This window comes from Diorhabda sublineata, chromosome 8 (genome assembly GCF_026230105.1).
Source record: "Diorhabda sublineata isolate icDioSubl1.1 chromosome 8, icDioSubl1.1, whole genome shotgun sequence".
In the NCBI taxonomy this organism is placed as follows: Eukaryota; Metazoa; Arthropoda; class Insecta; order Coleoptera; family Chrysomelidae; genus Diorhabda; species Diorhabda sublineata.
The window spans coordinates 31359507-31378833 of NC_079481.1; the positions used below are offsets into that span (position 1 = coordinate 31359507).

Here is a 19327-nt window from a genome sequence, read left to right on the forward strand (position 1 = left end):
GGATCTAAACCGATCTGATATTTTTTTGTATAAACTGGAGAAACTAAAGTAATTGCAATAGAATTGTGCTTTAGATTTTTTAAGGTGCTTTTTTGATATAGTAAAATGGTGCAAGATATAGATATATTTTGAATATATTGTAATAAATATTAGGATAATTTTCTTGATTAAATAAAGTTGAACATTAAAAAAATTATGTTGCTAAAATATATTTTACCAATAAAAGGTGTGAATTTCGTCCCCATTTCAATCACAATATTTATCGATATGATATATCAAATCGAAAAAAAAGTTTTATAAAAATCTAATTCAATTTCTAGTACGTAGTAGTTATAGTAAGATTTTCCGAAAACTATTATCTATTTGTTTATTTTGACATTACATTAATTCTTACGTACGCCACTGTCATGACATTCACCAACAATAATTATAAATTTCTTACTCATTTAGTTTTCGCAATTATCTTTGGTACACTATAAAATCGACGATCTGATTTCTTATTCATAGCAATTGATTTTGGTTTTATAGTCCAAAATGAAAATTTCAAACTTAACTTACAAAATGTTTGACTTTTATTAATTTTGTTCCGTGGAATTTGACGTTTATAACTCTAGTTTTTTTCTGTGTCTATAAACTAATTCAGATGTAGAAAAGATCATCAGTATTTAATAATTGTTATTTTACCTATTTACCAGTTTAATGTATTATCCAATCGTTTATTCCAAACAAATCAATAATAAACGCGATCTGGATTACTTTCCGAACACTCGTACTATTTTATGAGTTAATTCGATCATAGTTTTACCTCTATTAAAACTCTTTATCTATGGCGGATAGTTTATAGTTTCCATTTTTTGACAGTTAATGAGGTTTAGTGTGAATTCTGTTGATGTGTTGATTATAAATTATTTTTATTATGATTAACGTTAATTGCATAAAAAACATTTGTGGTAGTGTCGATATGGCGACCAGGTGTAATTACAAGTGAATTAATAAGATTTGTAATTGATTAAATCACGTAATTATCATAATTTTATATCAGCTTCTATTCGAATTATTTTGAAAACTATATAGATATTTTTGTTTTGTTTCAAACAGCAATTTTTTGCTCTAATAATTGAACTGAAAAGATTTTTTCTTTGGAAATTCGTAAAGTATATTTACGCAACATATGTATATAAGTGCAATTATCCAATTTTTTTTTCATGCTCATTAGACAGTACAAGAAGGTCCGTGGAATATTTCTTATCAACACAAAACATTACATAAAAATAGAAAACTATCCGTAAAATAGTAGAGAGAAAGTTTTTATTTTGATATTTTCAATGATGTTAAAATTGTTATTACATTATTTTTTCCTATTTTTGATTATCAAGGACATTTGCTACCCTATCTGATTATGTATTTTCCATTACATAGAATTGATTATGACTTAATGTATTTCAAAATATTCTTTCTCCAGTAAGATCAATACACTTTTACATTGGTTTGGAACAATTGTCGTATTGTCTGATTGTGATTTGTAAAACAAGGAGGCTCGAGATGGTGCTTCATCACGAAAAGTCATAGCTAGTTGATCAGCACTCTGCTGATGGTTTAATGCAAAAGTCAAAAATAATTCAAACTATTTTAAACAATAAAACAAGGTGAGTAGGAACTTTTTCTCTACGTTTCAATTAGAAAATAAAATAATCGATAAATTTTATTTGAAAAAGTCAAATATATTTCGTTACATGCGTTCTACTGCACCAAAAACAAACCTACACATTTTCAAATTGAATAATTATTGAAATAAAGACCAATTCCAGATATATCTATCTACTTAATATTAAAGCTAACGTGCAATAGCTTACACATCCATAGAGTGCTCGTTTACATTTCAAATATCACAGAATTTCAACAAGACTTCTCTTTCACAAACTGGAATAGACAAATTAAAGGAAAACAATCTACAAATCAGTGGTTATTCCTGTCGACTCAGTTTCATCAACCAAAACATCTATTTTGTTATGGATGACCTGTTTGGGCAGGTTTCCAAGCCTCAGAAAGACTTCAAAAAAGCCAAAACATCCTTAATTCTTTATTGATTTGCAATATTCATTATTAGGAATTGTCTAATATTGACACAACCAAATTTGTTTGTGCCAGAGAATCCTTCAAGTGTTATAATCGATATTATGACCTAAATTTCTACTAAACAGGCAAACAGGCACTACTAGAGTTGTGTATATTATGTTGGTTTGTGTACAGCAAACTCAAAATCGGTAGTTCCATTTCGACAGTAAATTCATTAAAATGCTTCGCTCGATATCATCAGTATACCAGAAATTCTGAAATTATTTTTTCATGTTAATTGAAAAAACTGTTAAATGAAGCATGATTATATAAGAACCAAAAATAAAAACAAAAAGAGATAATCGGAAAGAAATGACACTTAAGTTGGTATAGACAACAAAGAATAATTGCAAAAAAATGAAGATGGATGAAAAGCGAAAAGGAAGACCAAGAAGATGATGAGAACTTGTTAGGAATAGAAAAGAAAACTTGAAATGGCATAGATATAAGACGAAAAGCAAATATTTGTCCCCGAAAAAGAAATTGAAACCAAATTTGAGGTTATAAAGAAGCATCGGTATATTTCAAAGAGAAGCAAGAGGCTAAATTCATTGATGATCGTGACACGCGCTTAACAAGTCGCGTGACTAACTAATAAAACCACTTTTTTCGCTAAAAATCGATTTATTCATCAATATAATCTCATTCGAGAGCAATACAATCATTCTCTAACTTTTCGGTGCCGAGCTTGTGGAAGGATTTGTCTTTTGTCTCAAAATAGGCTTCAGCTTCAGCAACGTTAAGATCAGCGAATAGTCAGTAGTCACTGGGGACCAGATCTGGCCTATACGGTGGTTGAGGAAGCAATTCAAAATGTTATTCATTCAATTTAACCATCATTGCCATCGATTTGTTAATCGGTGTATTGCAATTTCAATTTACGATTAGATAAAACTAATTTGTGGATTTTTTTGATGTTTTCTGGAGTAACCACCTCAATTGGACGAACACAACGTTCGCCACGTTTAAATTCACCAAACCAATAGTTCTTTTCGATGGATGACACGTTTGAAGCCATTGCTGAGCTCGTACAGTATTTTTTTCACCAAAAAGCAAAATTAACAAACGGAAATGTTTCGAAAATATAACAAAAGTAGCTGTCACTTTTTTCTGACATATCGAAATGTCATGAAATTTGACACATAGTCTTTTAGAAGTTGGTACTTCGTAAACGTCATACGGATTTGACAATTGCAACGCCATCTGCATATAATTAGTAGTACCAGATGTGGAATTGAGCGCCAAAATACAGATTCAAGTGAGAAACAACGAAAAGTGTCATTTTTTCGTATCATTATTTGAATTGACAATTAATTCGCGTAAAGAACTAACGATATTGAGCTGAAGGCGACCCAAACTTAAAGTTCGAGTTAAAAGTGTAGTTAGGAGTGTGATAGAGTGATTACCGATGCACACAACACGCGACATTGCTCACCAGTTCTGCGCAGTACGGCACCTGCAAGGGAATCCAGTGTTAATTGTTAGTAACGCCTAGCTTAGTTTGATCTAGCCTAGCAAGCCAGCCTTAGCTCTATTGCGGATAGGCTAGCCATGCCTTTAACTGTGAAACAGAGCCGTCATATACGTACAAGGATTTATTTAAAAAAAAAATGGAAACCACCGTTTCTTAAAAACCCACTTGAATTACATCAAAACCAAAATGGGAAATGGTGAGGGAGTTTTGAGATGGTGGTAGCTTGAAAAATGTAAAATTTAAGTGTGTCATTTCCAAAGTTTTCAATATAAATTGTTTTTTCGACCTCCGATCGCTCCGTGCAGACGCTACGCTCCATCGTTGATATTCAGGCGTCAGTCGGCGTTATGCTACGGCCACGTAATCATGCCTGCCATTATTGACGCTCCCGCCAAGTGAGTGTGATTCGTTTTCTACTGGCCGACTGTTTTGTCTATGGAATTTCAATAAGTTTCAAGGCCTGTTTTGTACTTCGCTTGAATTCATTGGCGGTAATTTTCTTTGAAGAGGGTATTAAAAAGTTTTTCCACAGATACGACAAATGTCGAAATCTTTTGCTAATAAAATTATTGTTTTATATGAATTAAATATCCATTTTTCAGATATGAATAAACCGAAAACTAAATTTTCAAATAATTATGACAGGAAAGTTAGTAGTTTCCATTTTCTTTATTAATTCCTAACCTCAAAGTTTTTTTTTCCTTAAAGAAAAGTGTTATTTAGGTTAGTAGGTTAATCTATTCTATGTATATCAATTTCACAAACAAAACACAATTTATTTTAAATCTATATTATACGAGGGTTGCTACTTAAGTTTTGAGATAGAATTTTTGTTGGATTTAATCGATTTTTGTTTAGTTTCAGGGTCGTATGTGAAGATTCGTCGATATTTCGAAGCACCGTGTTTGAATTTTTTCAACATTTGTTGGCACCGACCGACACGAGTTTCTGGAACGTTTCAACAGTCAAATGGTGGTGCTTCAATACCAAAAATCGAATTAAGTTGATCGGCATACTAGTGTTGGTTCAATCAACGCCGATAAATTCATAGAAAAGTATAAATAGCACTCGTACGACAACACGTCCGTTAAAAATGTCAAATTTGACATATTCGCATCGGTGTCGCCGCGTCTCAAAACTTTAGTAGCAACTGAATACACATTAAACGCAGATATTTGCATAAGTAAATTATTCTTCTATTTTTTTTTAGGCTCTGTTCACGGTGAAAATGAAGTTTTTTTGTTAACAACGTCAAAAAGTATGATGGAAATGTTATGACATGACCAAATGAAAGAAAGATAGACAACATAAAGGCACTATTCGTCTGCAATCTAATGCAATCAAGCAACATATTAAAATACCACTGTACCTTCCTGTTGATTTTTGTTTTTTTTTTTTTTTATAATGAACAAGACAAAACAGACGAGTAATTTCGGTAAGTTCGAAAAGTAAAACTCAAAAAAACTTAGGCACCAACTCAATATAACGAAATTTCCACCAACCTTACAATTGCATGTAGCGCAACGATCGTTCGGATCGGTAAATTGCGACCCCGATTGATAAATACGTCCCCTGTACGAGCAGGATTGACCTGAAGTAGTGGAATTTCCCGAAGTTATAGAACACGGATCGTCTTCGCAATGACCGCAACAATCTTCCGGATTCTTCACCGGGTTGTCGCAAAACGTCGGCGGACACCTAAACGGAATTACAAACGAATTGAAAACTCTCAATTTACAATTGATTTATATCATCACCTCATCGGCCAGCAATCTATTTCGCCGTGGAGACATTCGCAGGTTTGGCATTGAAATGACCAACGTTCCCCGTGTTTCAAAATTACTTCTGGTAGTTCTTGATGGTGACAAGAATGTTTGGAATTGCACTGAGGACAGCAGGAGTTCTCGTCCGTTCCTCTTTCACTGCAGTTGCATCTAGACAAGATAAACATTTCGCTAAAATATCAAAATGTACTTTGAAATGGAAAAAAAAAAATTACGAAGAAGTACCTAACTTGAACCTAGAGATGGCGGTGGTTCCATCTGAGGGTTAGGTCACGGCGTAGGTCTTAAAATGGGAAAAATGAAGCCAAATCCGAACGTGGGACTTCGAAGACTTGTGCTCATGGTATAATCACTAAAGATCGTTCACGTTCGGGAAGGCCAGAGCTACCAGCAAGTGAAATAGAGGCTTAACTGCACCAGAAAACGGCTACTGAGAGATGAGAAATTGTTGTCCATCGAGATTGGACTGAGGATGATTTAAAAAATCTTTTTTTGACCGATGAATCGAAGTTTGAGCAATTACGTTCGACGTAGATGACGCCATTTTGCGTAATCCCAACAATCGAACATGGTGGTGGCTCAATTATGATCCGGGGTCGTTTTTCCAACCACAAAACTGACGATTTGATAAAAATTGACGGAATTATGGAAGAGGAACAGTACAAAGATTGATTCAATTTTCAAAAACAAAATCCCAAAATATTCAGATGATATTTGTAATAAAAAGAGACGCAAGGGGTTTTGTTAGGTTAGGTATGGTTCGTTATAGCCCCGATTTCAATCCCATTGAATTTTTTATGGAAAGAGATTTGTAGAAACGTCCGTTGGAGCAGTTGGAGAGTTATAAAGGAGAATTGTTTGATGACAAATCAGTTTGGCACCGACTGTTGATATTTCCTTACGTTCTTTCAAGTAGATCGATGGTCAAAAGTAAATTTAAACTAAAATCAAGACGATTCATTAAGAAAAACATGTACGAAATAAAATTGGAAGTAAATAGTTGAGGAAATTCGTAATAATATATTTACTTGAGCTTTTCGCAGGTCAAATATCCCCTGTCACATTTACATTCTTGACAGGGGTCATTCCTTGGTGGTACAATATGACCGTGGGGTATTTCGCGTTCTTCGAACATGCAACTCAATTTGCAATTGGGCCTATTCGATGGACATTCGCATCTAAACCCTCCATCGGTATTTATACATTGAGCTGAAGGGTGGCAAGTGTGAAGGTCGCTGTTGCATTCGTTTATATCTGTAAACACACAATTTTGTTAATTATATACCGGGTAATCGAGCTTTAAGAACCGACCTTTACAAATTATTCCTAAATTATTGTCTTTAGAAGGATTCTGATACCCGACTTTGCATTCGCAATAATACCAGCCGATCATATTTACACAGACTGAAGTATTTGTACATCTATGTGTATCTGTGGCGCATTCGTCCAAATCCAATTCGCAACTGTGTCCAGTGTAACCGTTCGGACACGTACATTTACCCGGACTACTACAGATGCCGCCGTTCAAGCATTTTTGTCTACAAACGGCTGCAACAATAAAGAAAATAACAACAAAGTTTCATCAAAACAAAAAAACTTCGAAATCAGAACTTATTTTCTAAATTATACATTCGAACGTAAATTCGATCGAGTTAAACGAAGGGAACGTTTTTGTTAAAGTCAGAATGCATAATTTAGAAACGATGGGTTCGATTAAAATGTAATTTGTTGAAAGAAATATGAACTTAACCTCAATGTATTGCACTTACGTTGGCAAGAATATCCGTCGCCGGTAAAACCGTGTTTACAAACGCAATGGTAGCTTCCTTTTGTATTGATGCACTCGGCATTTACATCACAGTTATGTTCTCCTGTACTGCATTCGTCCAATTCGGCGCAATTAAACTTGTCTATCCTTCTGTAGCCGGATAAACATTCGCATACGTACGAACCAGGTGTATTGACACATTTCGTGTTCTGGTGACAATGATGACCGTACAGACCGCCTTCTTGTTGACATTCATCGATATCTACGAGTTTTAAATCGAATGATTTTACGAACATTTGACATATTCACAACAACGTTGCCATATTTGTAAACTTGAGAAGCAACTACGTCATTAAATGTACCGTTTAAGAGTTTTTACGGTAAGTTTGCAATTTTGAATCTAATACAAATGATTTAACTCATGTTTGATACCAAAAAGTATCGAAGGAATTCTGTAAACACCATAAAACAATACAAAACAAATCTCACTACTAAAAACTAAGAAAAGCTAACATGCGACGACATAACCGCCGCCATTTTGACATAATTTATCGCAAGTCAACTATTTCATGGTAACTGTTGAAGGAAATGACAACGTGGCAACGGTGTAATACGTCTGTGTCGTGTTTGCAAACTTATCGTAAAAACCATGATTACAAAGCACAAAAAAGTTATAATTGATCAGGAAAAATAAAAATAGTTGCAGTTTTTTTTACTATAGCGAGAAAAGTGCATGCTAAAGCTATAAAAAAATTAGTTCTGAAGCTAAATAGTAAACGACAAACTTAAAATGTATACAGGTGAATGTGAGGTGTTTATATCCCGTTTGTAAGTTTGTTTACTAGAATTGAAACGTACCAATACACATTTTGCCATCCCCTTGAAAACCCTGGTCGCATTGGCAAGCGTAAGTAGTTTGTAAGTTTAGGCAGGAAGCGTTAGCATGACAATAATTCCCTTTGGCGCAGTAGTCAATACCTGTTAGGGATGAAAAATGGACAAACACCCTTGTTAGATATGATAGTTAGTAAAAGCGAAATTTTCGATATACCGAAAACACGTCGTAAATATATCAATACTAGATCATAATAATAAAATCGGCTCATTATTATTTTGACAACTGAAACTAACCACACTTTTCGATTCGTATATTTTCGGTGCTTGTAGTGTGATCGGACCTTTAGTGTTGAGAACCGGCAACAAGGTCGATGGTAGACAGCCCGCGAAACGACGACAAGCTGTCAACGGAGGTTAGGAATGACCGGCTGTAAACTTTAGTACTTAGTGTAAATAAAACTAAAGCAAAACTGAAACGTTTTATTTATTAATTAAATAACCAACAAACGGTAAACTTTTTTTTTTTTTTTAATTATTTCGTTTATTAAATTCCGCTATCAAATTTGACACTTTAAGTCACGTCACTCAATGACATTAGGAGACGTCACAATTTTAATAACCTTCTGACATGTTTTGATTAATTTAGAAAAATCGTAACAAAACCTCAACTCATAACTAGTTACGTGAAAAATTGTTAACAGGTGGTTAATATTTTATTAATATTGAGGTTGTTACCGCTGAATCAAGCTACGACATGCAGTCGGCCGCGGTTCACAGTCTCCTTCAAAATGCTGACATATTTGTTTGAGACATCTCATGTAGATGGCGTAATTGCACTTTCCTAGTATTGACATAATTACAATGTACTTAAAAGGTGTGGTATTTTGAGAAAGTCCTGGGTTTTTATGGAGACAGTAGCCAGAAAATAAATTACACATTTATTATTTTTAAACTGTCCACCCAGATCATTCGAAAAATACTGCGTTCACCCTATCGAGTTAAAAGTAGTACAAAAATAATCTTTCTATGAAATTGTTTATGCGAATTGTTGTTAGTAGATGTTTAATGTTCTAAAAAAAATTAGTAATGAATAAAGTGATTTGTAAATGATAAATTTTCTCGACAGATTACAATCAAAATATCATCATTTGATAATTCGAATACAAACAGTATAAAAAAAATAATAGTTGATTGATTTTTTTTTAATAAACCTGTTTTCTTGGGACTCGGGGAAATAATCTTTCAAATTTATGGTATTTAAAAGACGCTACTTTGAACAGTGAAAAATTTTTACGGAGAAGCTTTACTATATCGAATCAAATTCAAAAAAACCTATTTTGGACCAAAAAAAAACCAGAAAATCAGTGTTCTTGTTAAATGGAATTTGGAAAATACAATTTTTGACTAAATTTTCACGAAAAAAGTTACAGAAAAGTAAATTTTTGTTCAAATTTTCATGAAAATCTGCTAATATATGGTATCAAACCCAGAAAAATTTATTTTGGGCTAAGGAAAACCTAGAAAATCAGTTTTCTTGTTAAATGGAATTTGGTAAAGCCAATTTTTGACGAAATTTTCCCGAAAAGGCGTTACTGCATCGAATCAAACTCAAAAAAACCTATTTTGGACCAAGAATAAATCCAGATAATCAGTTTTTTTGTTAAATGTTGTTTGAAAAAGCCAATTTTTAATGAAATTTTCACGAAAAAAGTAAATTTTTGTTCAAATTTTCACGAAAACTAGCTAATTTTTGGTATCAAACATAGAAAAATTTATTTTCGCCTAAGAAAAGCCCAGAAAATCAATTTTCTTGTTAAATAGAATTTGGAAAAGCCAATTTTTGACAAATTTTCACAAAGAAGAGTTACTACATTGATTAAAATTAAGAAAATCTATTTTGGGCCAAGAAAAACCCAGGAATTGTTAAAAAAAATAAATTTTTGATCAAATTTTCACGAAAATCTGCTAATTTGTGGTATCAAACCCAGAAAAATTTATTTTGAACTAAGAAAAACCCAGAAAATTAGTTTTTTGTTAAATGGAATCTGAAAAAGCCAATTCGTTACGAAAAAAGGAAAACAAAAGTAAATTTTTGATCAAATTTTCACGAAAATCTGCTAATTTATGGTATCAAACCCAGAAAAATTTTATTTTGGGCTAAGGAAAACCCAGAAAATTAATTTTCTTTTCAAGTCTAATTTGAAAAATCCAATTTTTGACGAAATTATCGAGAAAAACCATCAATACATGGAATCAAACAAAAAAAAACATATTTTGAAACAAGAAAAAACCAGAAAATCGGTTTTTTTGTTAGCTGGGATTTGAAAAAGCCAAGTTTTGTAGAAATTTTCAAGAAAAATCCATTTTTTGATGAAATTTTCTCGAAAAATAGTTAGTACATCGAATCAAATTTTAAAAATACAAATTTTGGATCAACCACAACCCAGAAAATCAGTTTTCTCATTAAATGGAATTTGGGAAAGCCAATTTTTAACGCAATCAGTTTTTTTGTTCAATGGAATTTAAAAAAGCCAATTTTTGACGAAATTTTTATAGAAAAACGTTACTACATAGAATCAAAATCGAAAAAACTTATTTTGGACCAAGAAAAACCCAGAAAATTAGTTTTCTTGTTAGATGGAATTTGAAAAAGCCAAATTTTGACCAATTTTTTACGAAAAAGCGTAAATACATAGAATAAAATTCAAAAAAAACCTATTTTGGACTAAGAAAAACCCAAAAATACAGTTTTCTTGTTAAATAGAATTTAGAAAACTTAATTTCTGATAAAATTTTTTACAAAAAACTATTAATACATTGATTCAAACAATCGAGTTGAATACAGTGTGACAAAGAAACATTTTACTTCAAACAAAACACGTTTTTACTTTTAATTTTTCTCTTTCACATAAACACACCTAAAATTACTTGCAAAAAAGTTTTGTTGCCATCAAGAAAACTCTGAAATTTATCATTTTATTTTATTACTGTCACTTGTCAATTATCTCGCAACTATGGACGGTAGAGGTTAGGTTCACCCTCCATACTCGCAACTATAGATCGATGGTACGCCGTCGATATGAAAAAATTTCGGTATTTGTACAACAACTTGATTATTTCGAGTTATAAATACCTGGACAAAACATGCAGCACTGATCGGTTACGTTGAATTGCTCTTCGGGGGGACAATTCAATTTCGGACAAGCCGTTGCCGGATTTATTCTATTGCATTTCATATTACCGTCGTTGCAAGCGCATTCCGTACATTTTTTTATTGTTACCACTTCTCCGTGTTCGTAGAACACTCCGAGAAACATACATTCCTCTGAAAACGTAAAATTTGCGTTTAACAATAATATTAACGGTGGTGATGATAACAGAAATGATAAACGCCTCTTTTCGATCAATATTTCTGTGATCTTAGAGAACGTGGAAAGGAAAATCAAGCAAACAGAAATCTAAACCTCCACGACGGAATAAGATCCATGGAATGTTATGGTCCTTCAGTACTGCCGGAAACTTTGACCTTGAAAGCTCAAACGACCGAAAAACTTGAGATGCGGCTCTATAAAAGCATCCTGAAGATACCCTGGACTGACAGAATCGCCAACTACGAAGTACTAAGACGGATTAATCGCAAAAGATAGCTATTGACAATTATTAAACAGAAATCTAAACCTCCACGACAGAATAGGATCCATGGAATGTTATGTGCCTTCAGTATTGCCGGAAACTTTGACCTTGAAAGCTCAAATGACCGAAAAACTTGAGATCGGGGCTCTATAAAAGCATCCTGAAGATACCTTGGACTGACAGAATCGCCAACTACGAAGTACTAAGACGGATTAATCGCAAAAGATAGCTATTGACAATTATTAAACAGAAATCTAAACCTCCACGACAGAATAGGATCCATGGAATGTTATGTGCCTTCAGTATTGCCGGAAACTTTGACCTTGAAAGCTCAAATGACCGAAAAACTTGAGATGCGGCTCTATAAAAGCATCCTGAAGATACCCTGGACTGACAGAATCGCCAACTACGAAGTACTAAGACGGATTAATCGCAAAAGATAGCTATTGACAATTATTAAACAGAAATCTAAACCTCCACGACGGAATAAGATCCATGGAATGTTATGGTCCTTCAGTACTGCCGGAAACTTTGACCTTGAAAGCTCAAATGACCGAAAAACTTGAGATGCGGCTCTATAAAAGCATCCTGAAGATACCCTGGACTGACAGAATCGCCAACTACGAAGTACTAAGACGGATTAATCGCAAAAGATAGCTATTGACAATTATTAAACAGAAATCTAAACCTCCACGACAGAATAGGATCCATGGAATGTTATGGTCCTTCAGTACTGCCGGAAACTTTGACCTTGAAAGCTTAAATGACCGAAAAACTTGAGATGCGGCTCTATAAAAGCATCCTGAAGATACCCTGGACTGACAGAATCGCCAACTACGAAGTACTAAGACGGATTAATCGCAAAAGATAGCTATTGACAATTATTAAACAGAAATCTAAACCTCCACGACAGAATAGGATCCATGGAATGTTATGGTCCTTCAGTACTGCCGGAAACTTTGACCTTGAAAGCTCAAATGACCGAAAAACTTGAGATGCGGCTCTATAAAAGCATCCTGAAGATACCCTGGACTGACAGAATCGCCAACTACGAAGTACTAAGACGGATTAATCGCAAAAGATAGCTATTGACAATTATTAAACAGAAATCTAAACCTCCACGACAGAATAGGATCCATGGAATGTTATGTGCCTTCAGTATTGCCGGAAACTTTGACCTTGAAAGCTCAAATGACCGAAAAACTTGAGATGCGGCTTTATAAAAGCATCCTGAAGATACCCTGGACTGACAGAATCGCCGACGACGAAGTACTAAGACGTATTGGTCGCAAAAGGAAGTTTTAAAAAAGTTGTCGCCAATTTTCTATGAGAATATTCGATGCAAAGTTGTTTGGGATACCGTCCAAGTATCTGAACCACCTTGGAACGTTCTGCACGGACTCCTTTACCAGCCTAAGGCTTCTCCTGCCCCGTGGACGCTCATGGTTGAATTAAATTGACACTTAGACGTCGTTTAATTGTTTTTCACAGAATTAATACTATTTGAAAGTGTAGGATAAATACTTACTCAAACAACTTGGGCAACACTCGCCAGTTTTATTCACTGGGTGTTTACAATTTATTTTAGGGCACTCCACATGCTGACAGCGCACTTCTCCATGCTAAAAATATTTAAAAAAAGTATCAATAATTGATGTAAATATTTTTTATAAGGTTTATAAAAGAGGAATATCCCTCTATGTTTTGTTTTGAGTTTGGGATTTGTTTTTCATTGGAAAAACTAAATAATTTAGTTGAATGCAATTAAAAGGTGTGGAGACGTCCATTTTAAGACAGCTTAGCGTTGACCGAGAATGTTTTGGCAGTTGACAAATGTCAGTTGTCAAAGTATAAAAATTACGCCTCTGTTAGAAGTTTAGTTTCAAGTATGGAAAATAGGAGGAATCGTTTACTTTGTCGGCGTGTTGAGACACGAATTTCGATTAAAAGAAAAGTCAGGATCGGGCAGAAAAGCGAAAAAATACCAAAAATAAAGTCAGTTCACGAAAATATGTAATCGACGTTCCAAAAGAACAGAATGTAGTTGAAAAATCAATAAAATCGGCACCCAAATATTTTTAAAAGCAACAATTGGAACAAAAATCAAAACGGAAGTGAAATATTTGTTTTTATGGAAATTCCGTAACCGCCAAAATACCTGAAAAAGACTCAATTAGATCTAGATTGAAGCAGAAAATTTCGCATTTTGGCCAAATACGGCAACTGCTTATGCAAAAGACGTTGTCGGATCTTTTGATTGATTAAAAACTGTCTCAACTGGCGCCAATCGAACGTTTTCGGCGAAATTTGGAAACGAAACGTGTTTCTAGCCATTTGATCATACAAACTGATATTGTTCACGCTTTTAAAGTGTCAAACTTAAGTTTTCTATCCCGATTGCCCCCATTCAGACCTTTCCCTTTCTAATTGCCCGTATCTTTAGCCCGATTGCATCTTGTGCGACTTCCGATTGGTCAAAATTGAATTGAAGAATATCTCTCGGTATAATGTCCCGCTAGGTCGCCGGATCTGATTCCGTTATATTTATTTTTGTGGATTTTATGTTACAGATTGTTATACAAGAATGTTTTTATTGTCTACACGTCAACGGAGTAATTTTTTTTGGAAAAAATTGTTAAACTTACCACACACGAACACAAATCACAGCCGGTTTGCCATTTCGCACCGTCTTCGTAAACGGAATCATTATAATGGCAAGATTTATGACAGTCGCATTCTTCTACTTTACTTATACGATTTTCAGCCTCCACTAACTATAATAAAAAAAATAAAAACAGATCAATAAACCGTCCGTCCTAATATTAAACGAGGAAATTTCGTTTTCCTCAATCTAAAGTAGCGATTTGGTACGAAGAAAATATTTTTAGTTGAAAAAATTGAAATCCTAAGACCGGTATCACACACAACGGTTTTTTTAGAACGGAAAATTCACCGTCGATACTTTAATAAATGTTAAGCGTTATACACACGATCCTAAATTACTTTTATTATGTAATATACGCTTGAAAAACCATAGAAAAACCCCGCTACACTACGGAAACGACGTTCGACAAGCTAACGTCGACTATTAGTACTTTTTTCTCACTTAATATATACTTAGAGTCAAAATTTTCGTAAACCGCGTATTTAATTTTATCGTCGCTGTTATATCTTTCACCTATTAACTCTGTCTTCAGTTTTACGTACAAAAAAATACGCGGACAACACCAGATCAGGGTTATATTGTGGTTGTTAAATCTCTATGAAGCTGTAATCGCGTACAGTACAGCCTAGGAAGAAGAAAGCAGTGATGATTGGAACGCACTCCTCGGCTGATTCCGCCCCGCCATTTTTCGATTATTATTTGAAGCAACTGTCAGAGTATATACCGCGTTCACGTTTGATACCATCTCAGTCCTAAAATGTTGTAGTCATCACTCTTTGAGTGCGTTTCGTGAACTCTGCTTCGACTCTCTCCGATATCACTTCATATTGAAGTCGAATTAATGTGAATTGGCGTCTACTTTTGTCAGAATTTATCGATTTACAGTCTAATGAGGTCGATTGGAACTTCACATTGTCTATTAAAGTCGATTGAGGTCGAATCACATCATTTCTTATATATTCAGGTGAATTGGCGTCTACTTTTGTCAGATCTTGTCGATTAATAGTTTATTGAAGCAGATTAACGTCGATTGTCACAATATGTTGTCTACTGAGCTCGAATCACATGATTTTACGTATATTAAGATGAATTGGCATCTACTTTTGTCAGATTTTGTCGATTAACAGTTTAGTGAAGCTGTTTATCACTACATCTTATCTATTGAGATCGATTCACATCAATTCATGTATATTAAGATGAATTGGCGTCTACTTTTGTCAGTATTTGGCCAATTAACAGTCGATTGAGGTCTAATCACATCATTTCATGTATATTAAGATGAATTAGCATCTACTTTTGTCAGATTTTGTCAATGTACAGTCTAATAAGGATTGGAACTTCATATTGTCTATTTAAGTCGAATAAGGTCGAATCACATAATTTCTTATATATTCAGGTGAATTGGCGTCTAGTTTTATCAAATTTTGTCGATTAACAGTCGATTGAAGTCTAATCACATCATTTCATGTATATTCAGATGAATTGGCGTCTACTTTTGTCAGATTTTGTCGATTAACAGTCGATTGAAGTCGAATCCCATCGATTCATGTATATTCAGGTGAATTGGCGTCTACTTTTGTCAGATTTTGTCGATTAACAGTCGATTGAAGTCTAATCACATCATTTCATGTATATTCAGGTGAATTGGCGTCTACTTTTGTCAGTATTTGGCCAATTAACAGTCGATTGAGGTCGAATCACATCATTTCATGTATATTAAGATGAATTAGCATCTACTTTTGTCAGATTTTGTCGATTAACAGTCGATTGAAGTCGAATCCCATCGATTCATGTATATTCAGGTGAATTGGCGTCTACTTTTGTCAGATTTTGTCGATTAACAGTCGATTGAAGTCTAATCACATCATTTCATGTATATTCAGGTGAATTGGCGTCTACTTTTGTCAGATTTTGTCGATTAACAGTCGATTGAGGTCGAATCCCATCGATTCATGTATATTCATGTGAATTGGCGTCTACTTTTGTCAGATCTTGTCGATTAATAGTTTATTGAAGCAGATTAACGTCGATTGTCACAATATGTTGTCTACTGAGCTCGAATCACATGATTTTACGTATATTAAGATGAATTGACATGAATTGTCGATTAACAGTTTAGTGAAGCTGTTTATCACTACATCTTATCTATTGAGATCGATTCACATCAATTCATGTATATTAAGATGAATTGGCGTCTACTTTTGTCAGTATTTGGCCAATTAACAGTCGATTGAGGTCGAATCACATCATTTCATGTATATTAAGATGAATTAGCATCTACTTTTGTCAGATTTTGTCAATGTACAGTCTAATAAGGATTGGAACTTCATATTGTCTATTTAAGTCGAATAAGGTCGAATCACATAATTTCTTATATATTCAGGTGAATTGGCGTCTACTTTTATCAAATTTTGTCGATTAACAGTCGATTGAAGTCTAATCACATCATTTCATGTATATTCAGATGAATTGGCGTCTACTTTTGTCAGATTTTGTCGATTAACAGTCGATTGAAGTCGAATCCCATCGATTCATGTATATTCAGGTGAATTGGCGTCTACTTTTGTCAGATTTTGTCGATTAACAGTCGATTGAAGTCTAATCACATCATTTCATGTATATTCAGGTGAATTGGCGTCTACTTTTGTCAGTATTTGGCCAATTAACAGTCGATTGAGGTCGAATCACATCATTTCATGTATATTAAGATGAATTAGCATCTACTTTTGTCAGATTTTGTCGATTAACAGTCGATTGAAGTCGAATCCCATCGATTCATGTATATTCAGGTGAATTGGCGTCTACTTTTGTCAGATTTTGTCGATTAACAGTCGATTGAAGTCTAATCACATCATTTCATGTATATTCAGGTGAATTGGCGTCTACTTTTGTCAGATTTTGTCGATTAACAGTCGATTGAAGTCGAATCCCATCGATTCATGTATATTCAGGTGAATTGGCGTCTACTTTTGTCAGATTTTGTCGATTAACAGTCGATTGAAGTCTAATCACATCATTTCATGTATATTCAGGTGAATTGGCGTCTACTTTTATCAAATTTTGTCGATTAACAGTCGATTGAAGTCTAATCACATCATTTCATGTATATTAAGATGAATTAGCATCTACTTTTGTCAGATTTTGTCGATTAACAGTCGATTGAAGTCGAATCCCATCGATTCATGTATATTCAGGTGAATTGGCGTCTACTTTTGTCAGATTTTGTCGATTAACAGTCGATTGAAGTCTAATCACATCATTTCATGTATATTCAGGTGAATTGGCGTCTACTTTTGTCAGATTTTGTCGATTAACAGTCGATTGAAGTCGAATCCCATCGATTCATGTATATTCAGGTGAAATGGCGTCTACTTTTGTCAGATTTTGTCGATTGAAGTCGAATCCCATCGATTCATGTATATTCAGGTGAATTGGCGTCTACTTTTGTCAGATTTTGTCGATTAACAGTCAATTTACTCCGTATAATGTTCATGTTAATTATCTCTTTTATAGAGCGAATCAGGTTTAGCCCTTATAGAGACCAAGTCGGAAAATTTCCTTTCCTAATCGCGTGTTTTCCATCCCCCGAAATCAAAGTGTTCGTTAGTTGGATCAGTAATATACAGATTGGAGCACAAAAGACAATCAAACCTAACGTCGATCGATCTAACACTTTTCCAATTCAAAAGTTAGGTTAAGAAAATACGGTTTTCTTATACGAGCAGACCGTTTTGTGTGTAGTCCACTCTGTATATTAACGGTAACGACGAATATATTTAATTACGAGTTGTATTGGGAATTAAAATTTCGCGACACCTTCGAAATACAATACGCATTATTTTTTTTTGAATTACATGGTAGTCCATATACCCTTTCGGAAAGTTCCTGAAGATGTCTGGTCAATTCCTGTACCGTATTCTGCAGCAAGACGAATTGACCACAAGTGGGACACATCGAATCCACGTGCGGACACAACGATAAATAACCGTGAGGACCTCTAACCAATTTCAGTTCATCCAGGATACCCTGAAACAACAATCGATATTAGAAGTTTATTTTCCCGCCAGGAACGGCCTCTAAACTCCACCAGTGACGTCGAAAGGTTATCTCCAAGTTGCCTGGTTAGAGGATCGTCGTTCGGTAGTTTTCCAATCGATTATCTTACCTTGAAATAACTCTGACTAACTCCTTGTCCGATCCACAAGTGCGGCGGCTTTGGAAAACTCCTGTCCGACATGACGGGCCTCAGCATTCTCTTGAATAACGATCTGCAATCGACTAAAACCTCGACTTCCAAACCGCTTATAGATACAGCCACTTTGTGCCAATTATCGTCCGCCAAATAATATGGGAAAGTTTCCGCATACACTTTAGACCCGTTTGTATAATATAACCTCAGCTGGTTATGTCTTCCGCTGGATTGGAGCTCCAAAGACCTGAAATGAGGAAAATATTACGACGATAAGAGAATTTGGTTATCAAATTTCGAAGAAATAATATTATTAGAAATAGTTTTTTTTTTGCAAATTTTCATATTATTGATTAGGTAGTGCCGATTTATTTGCTGTACCTGTTGATTCCATGCGAGAAGGAAATGATAGTACCGGGATTGCCGGGAACTTGTTTCAACATTGCTATAATAGTAAATTCTGCCGATGACAGTAAAAAGTTCGATGCTTGTTGAAATGCCAACGGAGGTAACCTCAAATCTCGATTATCCCCTGTAACAAACGTATTTTTACAAATTTCAATCACGAAAATATTTTATTTTAATGTCTAAAACTTTTTGTTGAGTGGGTACTTGCGTGAACTGCGAAAATTGTAAAGTAAAAATCGTTTTTTGGGAAAATTTATGTCGATTTTACCTAAAATCGTTATTAAATTGCATAAATTTAGGAAATTTCGCGGTTTTTTTCAGTATTTATGCCTTTAAAATCGTTTTTCGTAAGTTTATAATATGATATAAGAAAATTTCGAAAAAAAAATGTTGAAACCGGATCTGGAATATAAGTTTCAAATTATATTTCGATCAAATACAAAATATTACGAAA

The 19327-nt window shown here is 34.2% G+C and overlaps 1 protein-coding gene and 1 long non-coding RNA gene across 6 annotated transcripts in view; one reads left to right on the forward strand and one right to left on the reverse strand.

Moving 5' to 3' along the window:
• The window catches only part of LOC130447267 (protein kinase C-binding protein NELL2-like), a 65748-nt gene that overhangs the window by 1003 nt on the left and 45418 nt on the right, over nt 1-19327 (reverse strand). For 2 of the 5 annotated variants that reach the window (XM_056783984.1, XM_056783989.1), the window contains 13 exons: nt 18847-18997; nt 18442-18712; nt 18147-18302; nt 14257-14385; nt 13140-13233; nt 11112-11303; nt 8000-8119; nt 7143-7403; nt 6685-6921; nt 6402-6627; nt 5347-5523; nt 5092-5287; nt 3551-3571 (listed from right to left, as the gene is read on the reverse strand). In XM_056783984.1, the coding sequence (XP_056639962.1) occupies nt 3551-3571; nt 5092-5287; nt 5347-5523; nt 6402-6627; nt 6685-6921; nt 7143-7403; nt 8000-8119; nt 11112-11303; nt 13140-13233; nt 14257-14385; nt 18147-18302; nt 18442-18712; nt 18847-18997 (2231 nt within the window). The remainder of the gene's footprint in view (nt 1-3550; nt 3572-5091; nt 5288-5346; nt 5524-6401; nt 6628-6684; nt 6922-7142; nt 7404-7999; nt 8120-11111; nt 11304-13139; nt 13234-14256; nt 14386-18146; nt 18303-18441; nt 18713-18846; nt 18998-19327) is intronic. The other 3 variants (XM_056783986.1, XM_056783985.1, XM_056783988.1) reach the window with 3 other exon arrangements.
• On the forward strand, nt 843-4966 carry LOC130447270 (uncharacterized). Its single transcript, XR_008910231.1, has 2 exons — nt 843-1646; nt 4448-4966. It is a non-coding gene; the product is annotated as an uncharacterized LOC130447270 (long non-coding RNA).